Source organism: Pseudochaenichthys georgianus, chromosome 11 (assembly GCF_902827115.2).
Source record: "Pseudochaenichthys georgianus chromosome 11, fPseGeo1.2, whole genome shotgun sequence".
Lineage (NCBI taxonomy): Eukaryota > Metazoa > Chordata > Actinopteri > Perciformes > Channichthyidae > Pseudochaenichthys > Pseudochaenichthys georgianus.
Window position 1 is genome coordinate 22497544 of NC_047513.1, and position 16070 is coordinate 22513613.

At 41.2% G+C, this 16070-nt stretch overlaps 1 protein-coding gene across 2 annotated transcripts in view; it reads right to left on the minus strand.

Moving 5' to 3' along the window:
* Positions 1-342: 342 nt before the first annotated feature.
* Positions 343-16070, minus strand: part of cdk6 (cyclin dependent kinase 6) — a 39211-nt gene continuing 23483 nt past the window's right edge. For both annotated transcript variants that reach the window (XM_034094299.2, XM_034094300.2), the window contains 4 exons: positions 10210-10319; positions 3999-4049; positions 3465-3600; positions 343-3362 (listed from right to left, as the gene is read on the minus strand). In XM_034094299.2, coding sequence (XP_033950190.1) covers positions 3210-3362; positions 3465-3600; positions 3999-4049; positions 10210-10319 — 450 coding nt within the window. In that variant the 3' untranslated portion in view covers positions 343-3209. The remainder of the gene's footprint in view (positions 3363-3464; positions 3601-3998; positions 4050-10209; positions 10320-16070) is intronic.

Genomic DNA, 16070 nt, shown 5'->3' on the forward strand with positions numbered 1-16070 from the left:
GGAATCCATATAAATGACCACACTCAATCCAAACACATATGTATGTACAAGGTGGCCCGATCCGTCTTTTTCAGTTCAATATTGTGGCACTCAAGTCCTTGTAGCTCCATTTCAATTGTTGTCAAAAGATAAAGTCAAGTTATACCAAAATCCCTTTACCCATCTCCGAACAATTTCCCTAGTGGTTTTACTACATTAATAACATCTGTTATTATTATCTATATTATTTTATTATTTTCAACAAAAATGGTGTTACCTATAATGTTCCCTTATTCCAAGAATAAATACCTACACATTCACTCATGGAATTCATTCATACTTACAAATGAGTCCAATACCAGATTCACAAAAAGCTGATTTTTATTCAATGGTGCAACACAATAATAAGACACCAAAGCCTGCATTCATACACAAGTATAATGCCATCATTGTGTTGTTCCTAGTAACCATTTCCATTATGATAGAAACAAACGTGACACAGTTTAATTTGAGTTATATGATGGATCAACAACGGAGTTCAGTTTTGAAATGTATTAACTCATTTGAATTTTTTTATATTTATAGCTTTCATTACATTGAACACACCACTGACATCAGATGTGAGTTATGAAATTTAAAAATAAAATCACACAGTGCTTAATCAAGCAGACAAACATGAACCTACATTGTGTTTGCCATTTAGCAATTAAAAGTTGCTGGCAAAACCAGTCAATACAGGCAGTTATCCTCAGACAGTAATGACTACAGTAACATATATTTGATAAATAGAAATGGCAGTAGAGTATGATCAATGAAATGATCATGGAACAGTTGAAGAAAACCTGAATGTGTTATGATGTTGTTAATGAGTAGCCAAGGGATGTGCAAACTGTGCCCAAAAGGTTCGGACGAAAATACCAAGATCCTGAGAAAGAGTGTGTCTGTGTGTGTGTGCTAGCAGCACTACCTGTTAAGAAAACATAAACCAGTGTTAAAATGTTACTGTTCTGCAAGAACTACTAAATACAAAAATACAACTCTGCATAATTTGCTTTTTTCGCTGGTAAAAAAACAAACTGATTTTGAATATATGTGGACATGACTTTAAAAAAAGGGAAAACTGTACACAAAATATTCGTGCATTATTTCATTTTCAAACCACTATAAAACTCACAGCTCTGGATCCAAGGCAAATGCATTTAATAAGCACCCACAGAGCCCACCAATTATTTCCAATAGACAAAAATACTCCTGCCAAACAACCTTCCACTGACCCATCGCTACTCTACATCTATCCATTGTTACGACATATCTATGGGCACGTATCCAAAGCTTTCTATCATTACAGCGTGTACTTAATCTATAATGTTCAGTACCAATGCCTATCCTTTACACATTCCTTACATTGTAAAACTATTCTCACACAAATTCTATAATTGTCTAAAGAGTTGGTGTAATTGGTGTAAGAATATTGTATGCCCCAGCATCATTGAAAAAAAGAATCAAGTAACAACTTGATGAAAACAAGCATATAACATTACAATTAAATACAGAATATTGGCGACTCTATTCTGTGCCACATGTATTCATGTTGGAATAGTGCTGGTGGGACTTTGTCCACCTATTGCATGCCTGTTGGTGGCAGGAGCGTGTATTAGGTTTTTTTTCATCTTTGTCTCAGCACTGATATCAGCCCATTACGATGAGCTCCTTGAAGAGTGCAGAAACCATTAGAATCCCGCTACTGGTCTGCAGTTACCAAGGACATCCTCAAGGTTGCAGTATTATAATACATGTAGGACTGGAATGATAAGATAACCTATTTTATACAGTCATGGACACGACTTGGCAGTGAGTGGCTGGCTTGTGATGCCCAATAATGTTGCTATAGGGATCTGTGTACATGTGTGCTAACGTCAGTGGTAGTGCACACACTAAATGTTGTGTATGTATCTGTGAGTGTACTGTGTATCTGCTCAACGCACATACACAGTTAATGGTAAAGGCAGGTGAGAGTCATGTTGTCCACCATAACTCCTCTGTGGTCCGGTCCCCCAGTCAAGAGGGCTTATTGAACACTGGTCATAATAAGGCCTCCACTTCATGGCCTCCATCTACCAGTACATCTGACATGCAAGTCTTTGCATTGTCAACACAGTCTATCAACATTTAATAACCTAAAAGCAGCAATTACAATCCATCAGTTCATGGAAGGAGGATAGCTTTTGTGCATTTTCTTTCAATGGTGAGAGTATTGGTGTCATGTTCTTTACACTCTCTGTAGGAATACAACAGCTTTGTATATTGACTTAAAAAAAAAAAATTATTTGCCCCCTGAAATTGTTCATGTTTTGCTTTGTACAACACAAAATCATAGTTAAGCTTTTTTGACACAGATTTTCATAACAAAATGTATTTGCATGGCCCAACAAGTGGCATACTACAAAAGCAAGTTTATTGAAACAACTAATCAATGGAAGGAAATATGTGAAATATGAAGGCACTTGAATATGTAGTGCAAATCTGTCTAGATCAGTTCATACTCCGATTTTACGCCTTTGGCAACTGCCACCTTAGTGCTTTTCTAGCTTTATGGCCAACTGGCAAAGAGAAGGCCACTGTTGAGAAATGATATGACATTTCCACCTTCATTTGCCCCAAGACATGTAGAAGTAAAAGAAGACTATGGTGGGATGTCACCAAAATCTAGCTATATGACTAACTAACAAAATGCAATGCAAAGCCTGGTGTTTGTAATTCCATGTTGTAGCAATTGCATTTGTTGTAGCAGGACAGCAACCTAAAAAACATAACCTTTAAAATCAGCAAAGATCTATCTCTAGAAGGACTTCACCCAAGTGGCTAAATCACAATCCAGACAGAATTCGCTGCAGAACTATAAAGCTACTATTTTTACCCTGACTGGTTAAATATTGTTTGCAAAAGTCCTCAAGGTCAGATAGACTCAAGGCTATAAATGCAGAAGGTGCATCTACATGCCTCTGTATCAATCACTTTATGTAATCTATTTGTACCAAAATGACCTCCATTTTGTACATTTGTTTAGCTTATACAGCATACACCTAAATGTTAATCAGTGTCAAAAAAGCTTAAATCAACACACTATGATTGAATGCTGTAAAAATAGAAACATGAATGAACTCCAAGGCAGGGTTTGCAAAATACTTTTTATAGACACTGTATGGGATGATAAGAGTGAAGGAGGACCATCAGGCAGTCCGCTCCTCCATAGTGGGCTTGTTGGGGGGGATGGGCTGGGCTGCGTACACACTCCTACTGTGGCTGTCGACACTTTGGAAGTAGGGGTGGCTGAGCGCAGCAAACGCTGATATCCTCCTGGAGGGGTTGAAGGCGAGGAATTGCTGCAAAGAGCGAGGAGAAATAAAAAAGAAGGAGATCAACCATTAAATAAAGTTTAAATAATATTGTAAATTGCTAAAAGTACTGCATCTCGTACTACTCACCATCAAGAGGGCCTGCCCTTGCTCGTCCATATCTGGAACCAAGTCCTCCAATTGTTTCGGGGGCCGGGGGGTGAAGGCACTCTGTGGTAGGGCCACTTCCTGGGGCCAGTCCTCTACTGAAGGGACCCCAACAACACTGTGGGATGATAATGGACATTAGTGACTCTTTGTCAGCAATGTTCAGCATTCAACGCCTCTCGTGCTCAACTATTTTTAAATATATTGTTAGGTTTACTGAAGAAACTGGAAGGGTGCGAAGTGGTGCTAACGATATTAACATAAATGAGCAGCGTAACCTCATCTGGGGGGCTTTGAATTAAATAATAAATTGTATGGACATCCTGTTCCTATTGGCAGGATAATAGGTTTGATAAAAGCCAAATTAAAAAAGGAGTACCCTGATTAAATTCCCTGAATGACTTTTGATTGACCTATAATTGTGAAATATCTTTCTTTTTATAAAGTCTGTTCAATCAGTTTGAAACATACAGGACCAGGGAGACTGTAACAGGAAGCACAGCCAATAATACTTACTCAAAAATCTTTCCCAGCTGATCAACATCTGAGTTTCCTCGAAATAGCGGCCTGGGAAGAAAGAAAATCACAAGATCAGTTTGACAACTGACGCTTATTTATTGTCCTGCACAAAAATAAATAAAAGGCCAAATGCATTTGGATTAAAAGTGTACAACATCAATTAGTTTTTTTCATGACCTACTTTTGATGTAAGCCCGTGCTAACTATCCCACGGTACACTAGAGACAAGCAGACCTAAGATAAAAGCTATTGGCTCAAGGCAAAGAGGAATGTATGACTCTAATGCTAGCGTTTGAAGTAGCCACACACTGGCAGCTTCATCTCGTGTAGTCAGGATTGTGAAGCAGTGTTGGTAGTACCACTCAAAAGGGGAGGGAGGGAGGGATGAAAGGAGGGAGGAGAGCGGTGGCGAGGGCTGCTGGTGGTTCCTGTGGCTTTGGGCCGTCTCTGGATACCCGTGGGCGGCCATGCCTGCTCTGGCACCCGCACAGATTCCAGCAGTCATCATCAGCACAAGACTGCCGGCCGCCACACGGTACAGAGAACGCCCATTTATCCCTCATGTGTGTGGGTGTGTGCTTTTGCCCTGTGTGAATGTGTGAAGGAAAGTGGGAGGGAGAGGCGTGAAGACATTTTGGATTATTCTAACAGAGACATGGGTATGGGAACCTTTCCTGCTGAAGTTCCTCTGAAAGGAAATAGGTTTGAGAGGACTTTAACAGACGATGGTGATAGGGTAACTAAATCTGTTACTCCCACAATTACAGTATGAAATCCAGTAGGGTCAGATAAGCTTATTTTTGTTATATTCTACTTGTTTAAGGTGGAAAAAGTCCCCAGCAGATGTCAATATAATGTAGGATATTGTCACATAGGTGTGCTTGTATGCTTTCTGTATCCTGGCACATTTACAGCAGTGGCAGTGCACCTCACTTAACTGAAGTCACCATGTGCTCTTTGTGTTTTCCCACTTGCAGGAAGCTTTGCATAGCTTAACACCCACACTTTCCTACAGACTCAGACACTGGGAAATTAGTCAGACTGAGGTATTTGGCAAATCTTTACAATGACAGCAAACGTGCACACTTTAGTTCGGAAGGGGAGATTCACTCTGCCTCATACATTGTACTGAAAGAGGATCACACCACATAGGTCTTTCGGAGTAAAGCACTGCCATTTAAACTTAAACCAAGCCAGTTCTGACTGTTATTACCTACAGCCAAGTCATCGTGCCAAACAAGTAGGGCTGATAATGCGAGGAGGTCCATATTTAAACTTTGAGTGGTTTGTTGGACGGGGTTAACTGGATTCACATAACTGGCCACTGGCATGCAGTAAACTATAGTAAACTATCAAGTGCAAATGCACACATGCAACACGGGTATTCTTTGTCCCCCGGCACGTTTGTACACAAACAAACGGGTGGCAGTGAAATGGGGACTTTGAGTGGTTTGGGACAGGAGCTGAGTCACGCTTCCACTAATGCCAACACAGCTCTGTCCCACATTCCCTGAGACAACCTCTGGAATGTCAGTGTGTGTGTCCAGAAAATGGAGTGTGTGCTCATGTGTGTATGAGCCTGTGGACTGCGTGGACATGTTTGTGTTGAGTTTGGATGCACTGTACATGTTTGTTTAAAGCGCACGACCGCACGTGCATGTAAGGTTGCGGCTTTGAGGATTTATCAATTGAGTTCCAAACTGTGAGAAAGTCAACATGGATGCAGGGCCTCTCCCAGACCATTAACACAACACTTTCACACTTTTTGATTGGAGGAATGTCAACAAGCAGGCACTCTCTCCCCCCCCATTCACTCGAAACATGACTCACCCCGACACCATCCCAGCCATGCAGATGCAGACTTGCATGATATTTGCTCAAATTCCTTTGACAAGTTCCCAACTATTCTCGCTACAGTGGATACAGTGAGTTTTTACAATGGCATGTTTGATAATGTAAGTGGATAAGAGAGGACGGTGCTTGGGGGGAAACTTTGAAGTTTTATGAGTCATAGGAAAGATGTTATGAGACTGGTTTTTTAGTTAACTTTTTTTGACCTGAAACAGGGTGAATTGAAGGTGTCACTGTGCAGTGGGGCTCATTTTCATTATTTCATATAACTTACAAATCTTTCCAAGGGGATGTCTTATGATTGGTCATTTGAGTGGCCAACAATCCAACATTCTTAGATTTGAGGAGGAGGTACTTTCAGATACTTAAAACAAAAATGTTGCAAGATGAATTGCTTGTTCGCCCTGCATATTGGTTCATAGACAACAACAGATCAATCGCATCATTATGCAGATGATATTTAATACCAGATGTACTTTTCATTCGCAGAAGAACAAACAAACAATACATTTAGATGCTAACTATTCCCGAAGGCAGATACATCACCAGCGGGGATGTCTGGTTCCTGTACCTGAGCTGTCAACGATTATAATCTCCAATTGAACTCAACTGCAAAGCAATAAACAGTGTTATCTCATCCCCTCTTGTTCTGCACTTTTCCTCAATCGAGCTTTCATTTGCTTTCTTTCACTGCTTCTCCCAGGTGCCCTTTAATCTCTAACAGGTGGCCTTTTAAAAAGCCATCTTAATCACCTGCAGGGGGAACGGGGGAGGAGAGAGGGAAAGAGAGAGAGGGAGAGCTCTGTTCATGGCCATCAAAGGGCTCTGACTTGCCTTCCGCCTTAAGGCAATGTTGGACAGGTGCCAGATTGTGAAAACACACATATACACACCAAAGCTTTTTACAGCTTATTGTGTCAGGACACACACACACACACACACACACACACACACACACACACACACACACACACACACACACACACACACACACACACACACACACACACACACACACACACACACACACACACACACCACACACACACACACACACACACACACACACACACACACACACACACACACACACACACACACACACACACACACACACACACACACACACACACACACACACACACACACACACACACACACACACACACACACACACACACACACACACACACACACACACACACACACACACACACACACACACACACACACACACACACCTCAGATTGTGCCCTCTATAAAAGGGAACACTAAATCCTCTGAACGTAATACGTACATCCAATCGTTCATTTCACTTTTTGCTGTTCATGATGTGTTAACACATGTTCAATGTGGCATAAAGCACAGCGCCTGTTATTCATCCTAATGAGTGGACTGAGGTGTCACATGTGACTTTACAGTAGTTGCCAATTGCTTTTTTGTCGATTGGCTAATTGATTAATTGACAAAAATGTGTCGACTCCCCTCAAAAGATGCAGAATTAAAATAAAAAGAGATGGCTAATTTTGAGTGATTTAGCAGCTCAGTAGACTGAATGACCAGTCTGTAATAGTCTTACAGATACCAAATCATTATTGGTGGTAAATAAACACCGGAAGTGTTTTCATGACATAACCGAGTCACATATAACCGTATTCATCAATGGTCTTGCTCTAAAAACAGGAAACCAGGATTAACAAAGCAGGCACTGTCCTCCACTCTCCGCTCTGCAAGCCGTCCTAATGCATGTGAAATCACACAACAATTATCTTGCAATATGAAAAATCGTCATGTGTCACAATTTTTACAGCAGGGTAAAGAAGTGTGAACACATGACCCGGATCACACATGAACAGTATGGATGGACTATGGCCCTTTCTCATTTCATCAAATCCCCCTCCTCGACTCCTCGGTCCTCCGGTAGTGACCCGGAAATGAATTTCAGCGCGCCATGTTGAAGGACATCTTATTTCTCTAAATGCACTTCGAGGACCGAGGACCGAGCGTCGAGGAGGCTCTCTGGAGGAGCTCTAACCGAGGATACACTGATGGGTCCTCCACGGCTCCTTCATGGATGCATTTCCGGCAACAGAGATGTTTCAAAGAGTCGTGACGCACGGCCGGACTTATCTCAGCCAATGACAGCTCTACATGCATCCCCTGGATATTATTTTATTAACTGCTTTCATCGCGACGCGATGTTTACAATGAGAACAGCTGTGATGTCCGTGCAGAAAGCAGAGCAGTGTGTATAATATATACATCACTCAGTATAACAGGCCTACTCTCTTTATTTGCTTTAGTTTAGTAGATATCTACAAAGAGTCGATATTTTTCTAAAACCATTTAGTGCTTCACATAATAAAATACACAACGGCTGTAGCCTGTTTTAGGAACTGTATGTGCATGTGTGTGTGGTGTAGGTGTGTGTGTGGTACAGTGTGTGCGTAGATGCAGCGGACAGACAGGTCTCAGTTGGTTTGGTGTCCTCTGCTTACTTTTAATACTTGTAAATAAAACTTTTGGCCTGTAATTTATTTTCCTCATTGTAGCGACCAGAGAGGGGAGAGGGGGGGGGATATATCCAGTCTCTGATAGTGTTTATGAGTTATTATGAGAGTGCTCTGTTTGATTCTGAAATTGTATAAATATATACATAATATACATATATATATATATGTGTGTGTGTGTGTGTCCGCATCTGTAGCCTGTTATTGTCTCATTATACCGCACTGTGAATGAATTAAAAGTAAAATAAGTCATCATGAACACATCTGTCCATCAGACAGAGGGCTGCTGTGCCTCCTGTCATCATTAATGGACGTCTCTTTAAAATGACCGCTCAGAGGAGAGGAGTTCTCATTTCTCTAACCGCCTGCTGCTTCCCCTCCTCTCTCCTCGGCTCCTCCGCTCGCATCTCCTGTGGGCGGGACTAAGTATCGAGGATAGGAGTCGAGGAGGGGAGTTAGAGAAATGAGAAAGGGCCCATGACTGTTTTAAAAAGGTCAGATCAGGGACAAATGCAACAACACTGCAGTGCAGATTATGGTTGACGAATGAATAGCTGAAAGGCACAATTGCAGTATTTTGCTACAAGATATTTCCTAATTTTATGTTTTTTTATGGTGGTATCTTACAGGTTGGTCCACATGGGGTGTCTCAGAAAGGCAAAGCATATGATATTCTTATATACTATGAATTATAATTTCATTAGTGACCGTCTTCCCTTTAAGGAAGCGTATTCCTTTATTGAATTTCATTATGCTATTATGTGATCTGTCAGTATACCACATGAGTGCCATATTGCACCCAGTGCCCCCAGTATATTCCCACATGCAGAAGTAGTGAGTCGTTGTGTGTGGCTGTGCTTATTGGGGTATGAGGACGGTTGGGGAAGGAAGCATAAATTACAGGCAGGGCTGGTCCTCCTGGCACTCAGCCCTACTGTTCTTATCTACTCTGAAGCACACCACCACAGCCAAGCTAGACTCCAGTTCATTGTTCACATAAAACACAATTATGAGCATACTATGGCACATAAATATTAATATAAGATTGGTGGTATGATTATAGAATATGTCATTAAGTCCCGGAACAGTATTCTTTCCTCATAGCCAGGAAATAGACCTTTTTTTAGAATGTCTTTTTTAAAAAAAAAAGTGGTCCGTTATGAGCTAGCTCTCCAGTGTGTAGAGTTCGTTAGACCACAAACTGACGATACCTACACCAAGAAGCAGGATCTTGACTTGCATGCTGCAACCACAGCATCCAGGCTGCCATTACTGTAATGGTTTGATAAGTCAACTGAATATGTGATTGCCTACTGCTCAAAATGTGGCTGACAGGTGCCATTTAGAGAAGTTTAGGAAACACCAAAATAACTGAATCTGTTACAACAGTCACTGCCAACCATTCAAGTTGTAATTTACATTCAAGTCCGTCAAGCCTTGTATCAGTAGACTTTCAAGGGGCTACATGAGATGTAAGTGTTATAATGCACAGCACAGTAAAATATGAGGATAAACTGTGCATGAATGAGGGACTGATGTGTTGTTAAAACTAAAAAAATGATAACTCCTTTGCAAAGAGAAAGCATGAACACGATGTAAGACAAGATAATAATAATAATAATAATAATAATAATAATAAGATATTAAAGTTCAACACAGTTGTAAATAAGTGTAATTATTGGCTAGAATGATTTTTTTTAATGAAAATTGAACCGTGTTTTATGTATTACTCGACAAATGTAGGCAAAGGGTGCTGATGTAAAATCTTGGACAAGTTGTAGCTGGTTTTATATTTAAATTGTATCAATGGCGGTGTAGTAAATGCTACATTTACACTTTGATCTCACCTTCTCCTGAACATCTCAGCAAAGATGCAGCCGACACTCCACAGATCCACTGGTGTGGCGTAACTGGACTGAAGCAGCACCTCCGGGGCTCTGTACCACAGCGTCACCACCTACAACACACAGCAGAAACTCACTTAGAATAATGGTTGAATGCAAAAAGACCATCACAATAACTCCTATTTTGTTGCATGCAGCCAGCAACATTGAGTAAATGTCACCATATAGGAGGGGGGCTCATGCTAACACACATAGGGTTAATACTTCTCTGTCCCCATCTTAGAGTTACGTAAGACATGAAATCATATCTGGCAGGACAAGTCTCTCTGCTCCCATTTTGGTGTGTACCCACATCACACAGTCTTTCCATAGTGATCCAGCAGGGACACAAAACACTGTGTGTATATATATATATATATCTGCAATATTACAATAATAAATGATACAACGTTTTACTGGTTGAAACTTGGCAGTGTCTCATGACAATCATTGGTATTAATCAACCCTGTCCCTCCTGCTAAAATTTGAAAACAATTTCCTTTCAAGCAAACCTGAACCCACCTGAATTTCAACAGCAGCCATTTTGTGCCACTAGCCATTAAGCATAGTTTCCAAATGTGTCCCTGTGACTCTATTGGGAGCTGTGAGTGTGTGTGTGTGTGTGTGTGTGTGTGTGTGTGTGTGTGTGTGTGTGTGTGTGTGTGTGTGTGTGTGTGTGTGTGTGTGTGTGTGTGTGTGTGTGTGTGTGTGTGTGGCCATAGCCTGCAGGAAAGCAGCAGCATTGTTAACAGCTACAGTAGGGAAAGCCTCCAGACAAAACTCAGTGACCCCTACTAAGAGAGTGGACTGGTTCCAGGTGCTTTCCTAAACTCCAGATTTTTCCAACAGCTTTTGGCTGCCGTTCCCCACTCAAGCACTGCAGAGTGCTTATCGGGAACTTAGAGTCTGAGGCGAATGTTTGTAAGCAGAACGAGTGCGGTGTCACCTAGATATCTTTATTAGCTGGCTTTGACTCTCTGTGGGAGTAGGATGAAACGATACCCAGAGCTTTTAGATGTTGTCCACATGCCTGTATTTGTAATATGAGAGCAATGATCCTAAGAGGACGTAGATAGCCAAATATGAGCTATTAAAAAGGGAATCAGGTCCTTGCTTGTGTGCTTAAGTACCGTCTGAGAAATTATTGAGTCAGCAGTCATGTAACTTTGTGGTTTATAGATATTAATGGTTCCCAAAAGAGTATTACCATTTGCTTTGGTTATCCATGAACATTTTCCATCATCAGGTCAAAAATAAATTGGCCTTAAAATGTGCTTTGTCAAACTAATGATGATTCCCATCAGCTAACGTTAGCATGCTAACATGCAGAACTACAATGGTAAATAGCATCTGCTTAAAGTGCATCATTGACAATGCAATTACATTAGCATATTGATTTTTAGCATTTACAGATTACAGTCTCAAGTGCCGTAACTGAGTTTCAGTCCTTCTCAATATAAACTGTCAATATAGAAAAAGCCATTTAAGTCATTTTTAAACATCTGTCTGGATAAATGATATAAACAAACCAATGGTATTATTCTGAAAGAGCTATAGTTTAGTTACATTTTTGGAAAAGAATTTGATAAGCCACTTGTGATAGAGATATTATTTTCCCAATATCCTTTCCTAATATGACCGGATTCTGCTATATGGCAAAGGTTTAAATGCCAATGAACGTGAATTGCATCTCAAAGAAGCAATTGTGTATTACCAATCCACCCCTGCACAAAGTAAGAATTATATCATAAAAGAGATGTTATTCATAGTTGTAGTGCAAAGGGAACGTTTTTAACATCTGAGGCAAACTGGAGAAAATGAACAGACATAAGCCTGAGCTCGGATTATGGCACTCAACAGAGACCGATAAGAGGAATACAAAGTTTGGTCACATTTTGTTCTTTTAAACTGAATGACGCTATTAATAGAGCCGAGGGCTGCATTTTGCAGAACTGCGATACTTTCTCATCTCCTGCTTCAGTGGAAATAGGGAGGAAGTTGAGGCTAGTTGGCTGAGATGTTGGCTGAGCCATGTGACCAGATATGTGACATGAACAGAGTCAACAGAATGACTGCTTGGGTCATTGAAGATTTTTAAAACAGTGAAACCTCAAAGAAAAACATGAATGGAGGTTGCACAGCTGCCTCTATATTCAGGCAACAAAAGGTCATTCATATTTCTTTCAACATAGGAATGATGACTTTCTTTAATTTGGTAGGAATGATTTCTTACATTCTTTGATTTAAACTAAGTTTTCAGCTTGATATCTAGGGCACATCATATTTCCATCTCTCATACCAACCCAGACTTTATATTGAGCATGGATGCATACACGAAAAAAAACATGATCCTTGCACTCTTGCAGCTGCAACCTCAAATGTGTTTGAGTTCAGTCTGCATGGAGTTGGAAGACCTGCAGTCAAAATGCAGGGCTTGCGTGAACACATATGCACCATATGCACACGTAAAGCCTTCTATGAAGAACCACAGACCTAGAGCTCGGGTATATCCGCGTTACTAGAAACCTGGCCACAACTGCAGATGAAGTCTTTTATATCACACATGCATCAAGTCAGACACCGGAAGATAGATACTTTTAAATCATACTGCAATCTGATTACACCCCGACTACTTAGGAAACCCTTTTTGTATCATGTAGCAACTATTGCAGGGGGGGGGGGTCTTTCATTCAATTTTTTCCATTAAGGGATAGGACTTCTATCTACAATTTCTCTAATGTAAATAATCATTAAAGAGGCAATACATGAGTCCGTCTCTCAATATTTCCAAACGGTGTGTTACCTTATCCTGTTTTTTCTTAGTTTAAAAAAAAAAAAAAAGGGTAACAAATGTATGCATGCATTTTTTTAAAAGGCAATACAATTTTCTTAAGCTTTTTCTTATATTGTACGAGTGAGTCATTTATGAATAAGCTATATCAAACAGATAGTGGATACACAAGCACTTTTTAGAAGGATCCTATCTGCTGTAATCACTGCTTTTCCCTTACCAATTTATCCTCACCCTTTTTCTCTCTTCCCTCTATCTCTCAATCCCTCTCCCTTCTCTATTAGCATCGTTCTCTATTAGCATCCTTCTCTATTAGCATCCTTCTTTCTCTGTCTGTTTCTGAAAGCCCATGAGTCTGTAAAACACACATGCCTGAAATGCAGTAAAGTCTAGATACAACATTTTAAGAGACTGTAATATCCATGAATGCATTTTGATCACACTATCCATAAAATGCGCAACTGTGAAAGAAGAAGTCTCAAGTCTGTTTTACTGAATACTTTCAAACTATAACTCTGAAAGTGCTTTGAGTGGAAGCCTAAACACATTCACTTAATAACTGTTTTCATGGAGATGATTGTAACAACACTAAGGCTGTTGTAAAAAGAAACCTTCCCCAATTGTTGTTATAAGCTTCTTTCTGTCCTTCCTCTTCTTCCGACCACGTTTGCATTCCTTCTTTCTTAGTCTCTTTCTCACCCTTCTCATTCTCTGTTCTGCTTCACGCATCCCTTCATTAACCCACCCCTGCTCTCCCTTTTCTGTACAGGCTGCAGGGAAACAGCGATACAGACACATACAGTATGTAGGACAATCAGACACAGAGAAGGGGAGTCAGCTGTTTAACTCTTTCGATACAGTGTGTTGCTCCAGTTAGGTCCGCTGCTTTTTCAATCTGTCTCCCGCCTATCTGACACCCTTCTTCCCTTCCGCATAGTAACAGAAAAGCCAGAGGAGGTCAAATAAAGCAATGGGAGACAAAAAGAGTTAGAGAAAGTGTGTGTGTGTGAGGCTGACTCCAGATTAAAGGACGACATTCTGGGAATTCCTTTCTGCTGAGAGCATCCTCCCCCTCACCAACACCACCACCACCATCACCATCCTCCTCCTTGGCCCTCACTGCTGCTCCCCGCTCCGCTTCAGGGAGGAAATGACTTCTCCTGGCCCGAGGACCTCCAGACCTCCTGGGCCGGACCTCCAAGCCTGTCTCAATAGCTCCATGGGACCTGTGCCACCAGCTAACTGTGCACGAGTATGACAATGCTGCTATTGACAATTTGTATCACACTACTTCTACATGCTACACTTATTTTATTATAAAAAGATACTCTTACTTTACTTATTGTTATTTGTGTCATTTCTATCTCTAATATCGTGAACATGCATCTTATTTAATATCTTTACTTTAGCTGTAACAATGTCACTTTCCCCTCTGTGGGACTACATAAGGTGTTCTGATTCTGATGTGGCCCATGCATGTGAGCGTTGGTTTTATTTTGTTTGCGTGAATACTTGCACGTGACTTAAGTAGAGGACCTGCTTTAGCCTGGATTCATGTGCTTCAGGACCAAGTGCTGTGTGTCTGCAAATGTACAAAAAGTTATCTGCAGTATGTGTTTGATGTTTAAAGGAACTTGGGTCTTATTTCTCAGTGTGTTAGCTATCTGTCCCTTTTTACAAGTTGGCCCCCTTGGAAGCCCATAAACCTGAATTATTCTTTAAATAAAGGGCATATAATGTTGGGTGGTTGGGGTTGCACTCTCCATCGCTACCATGACATACAAAATGTTCTGTCCCTCCCCATGCGGACCTTCACAGTGACCTGATGCCATGAGGATGAGGCCGGGGCTTAAGGCTGCAGCGCCGGAGGCAGTGGGGCTGATGGAGCCTGGCCGGGGGTCCGTGTTTACATTCTCTCTCACTGAGGAAGCCCAGGACACACACACACACACACACACACACACACACACACACACACACACACACACACACACACACACACACACACACACACACACACACACACACACACACACACACACACACACACACACACACACACACACACACACACACACACACACACACACACACACACACACACACACACACACACACACACACACACACACACACACACACACACACACACACACACACACACACACACACACACACACACACACACACACACACACACACACACACACACACACACACACACACACACACACACACACACACACACACACACACACACACACACACACACACACACACACACACACACACACACACACACTAGGGCGTCCCATAGACCTTCATTGCGGACACAGCGGACCCCTTGCCTGTCAGGCTTCTACGGGCAGGGCGTCCCATAGACCTTCATTGCGGACAGCGGACCCCTTGACCGTCAGGCTTCTACGGGCAGGGCGTCCCATAGACCTTCATAGACCACGTGATCAACAACGATGGCCAACCTTCGTGTTATTCTCGGTGGAAAATGCCTATTTTAAGGTTCATTTGGCCATTAAAATGTGTTTTGATGTCATTTTATGCAAGTAATGAGTTTTTTATTTCTGATTATTTGTGCAGTACATGTACATGATGTTTAGTTTGCTAGTTATGACGAAGATTACTTCATGAATGTGTACACATTCATGGTTGCTATGGACGCTGCAACAGCTCCCAGACCACGTGATCAACAACAATGGCCGACCTTCGTGTTATTCTCGGTGGAAAATGCCTATTTTAAGGTTCATTTGGCCATTAAAATGCGTTTTGATGTCATTTTATGCGAGTAATGAGTTTTTATTTCTGATTATTTGTGCAGTACATGTACATGATGTTTAGTTTGCTAGTTATGACGAAGATTACTTCATGAATGCTAACGTTTTTTTGGTGGAAATGTGTTTTTTCACAGCAAAGTCACCCTCTGTACTTGGACTTATTGGGAGAATCTAAAGGCAAGAACATCCCAAATATTAATTTAGGTCTTTATTGTAGACTTAGGGGTTGCCGTCTGTGAGGAAAA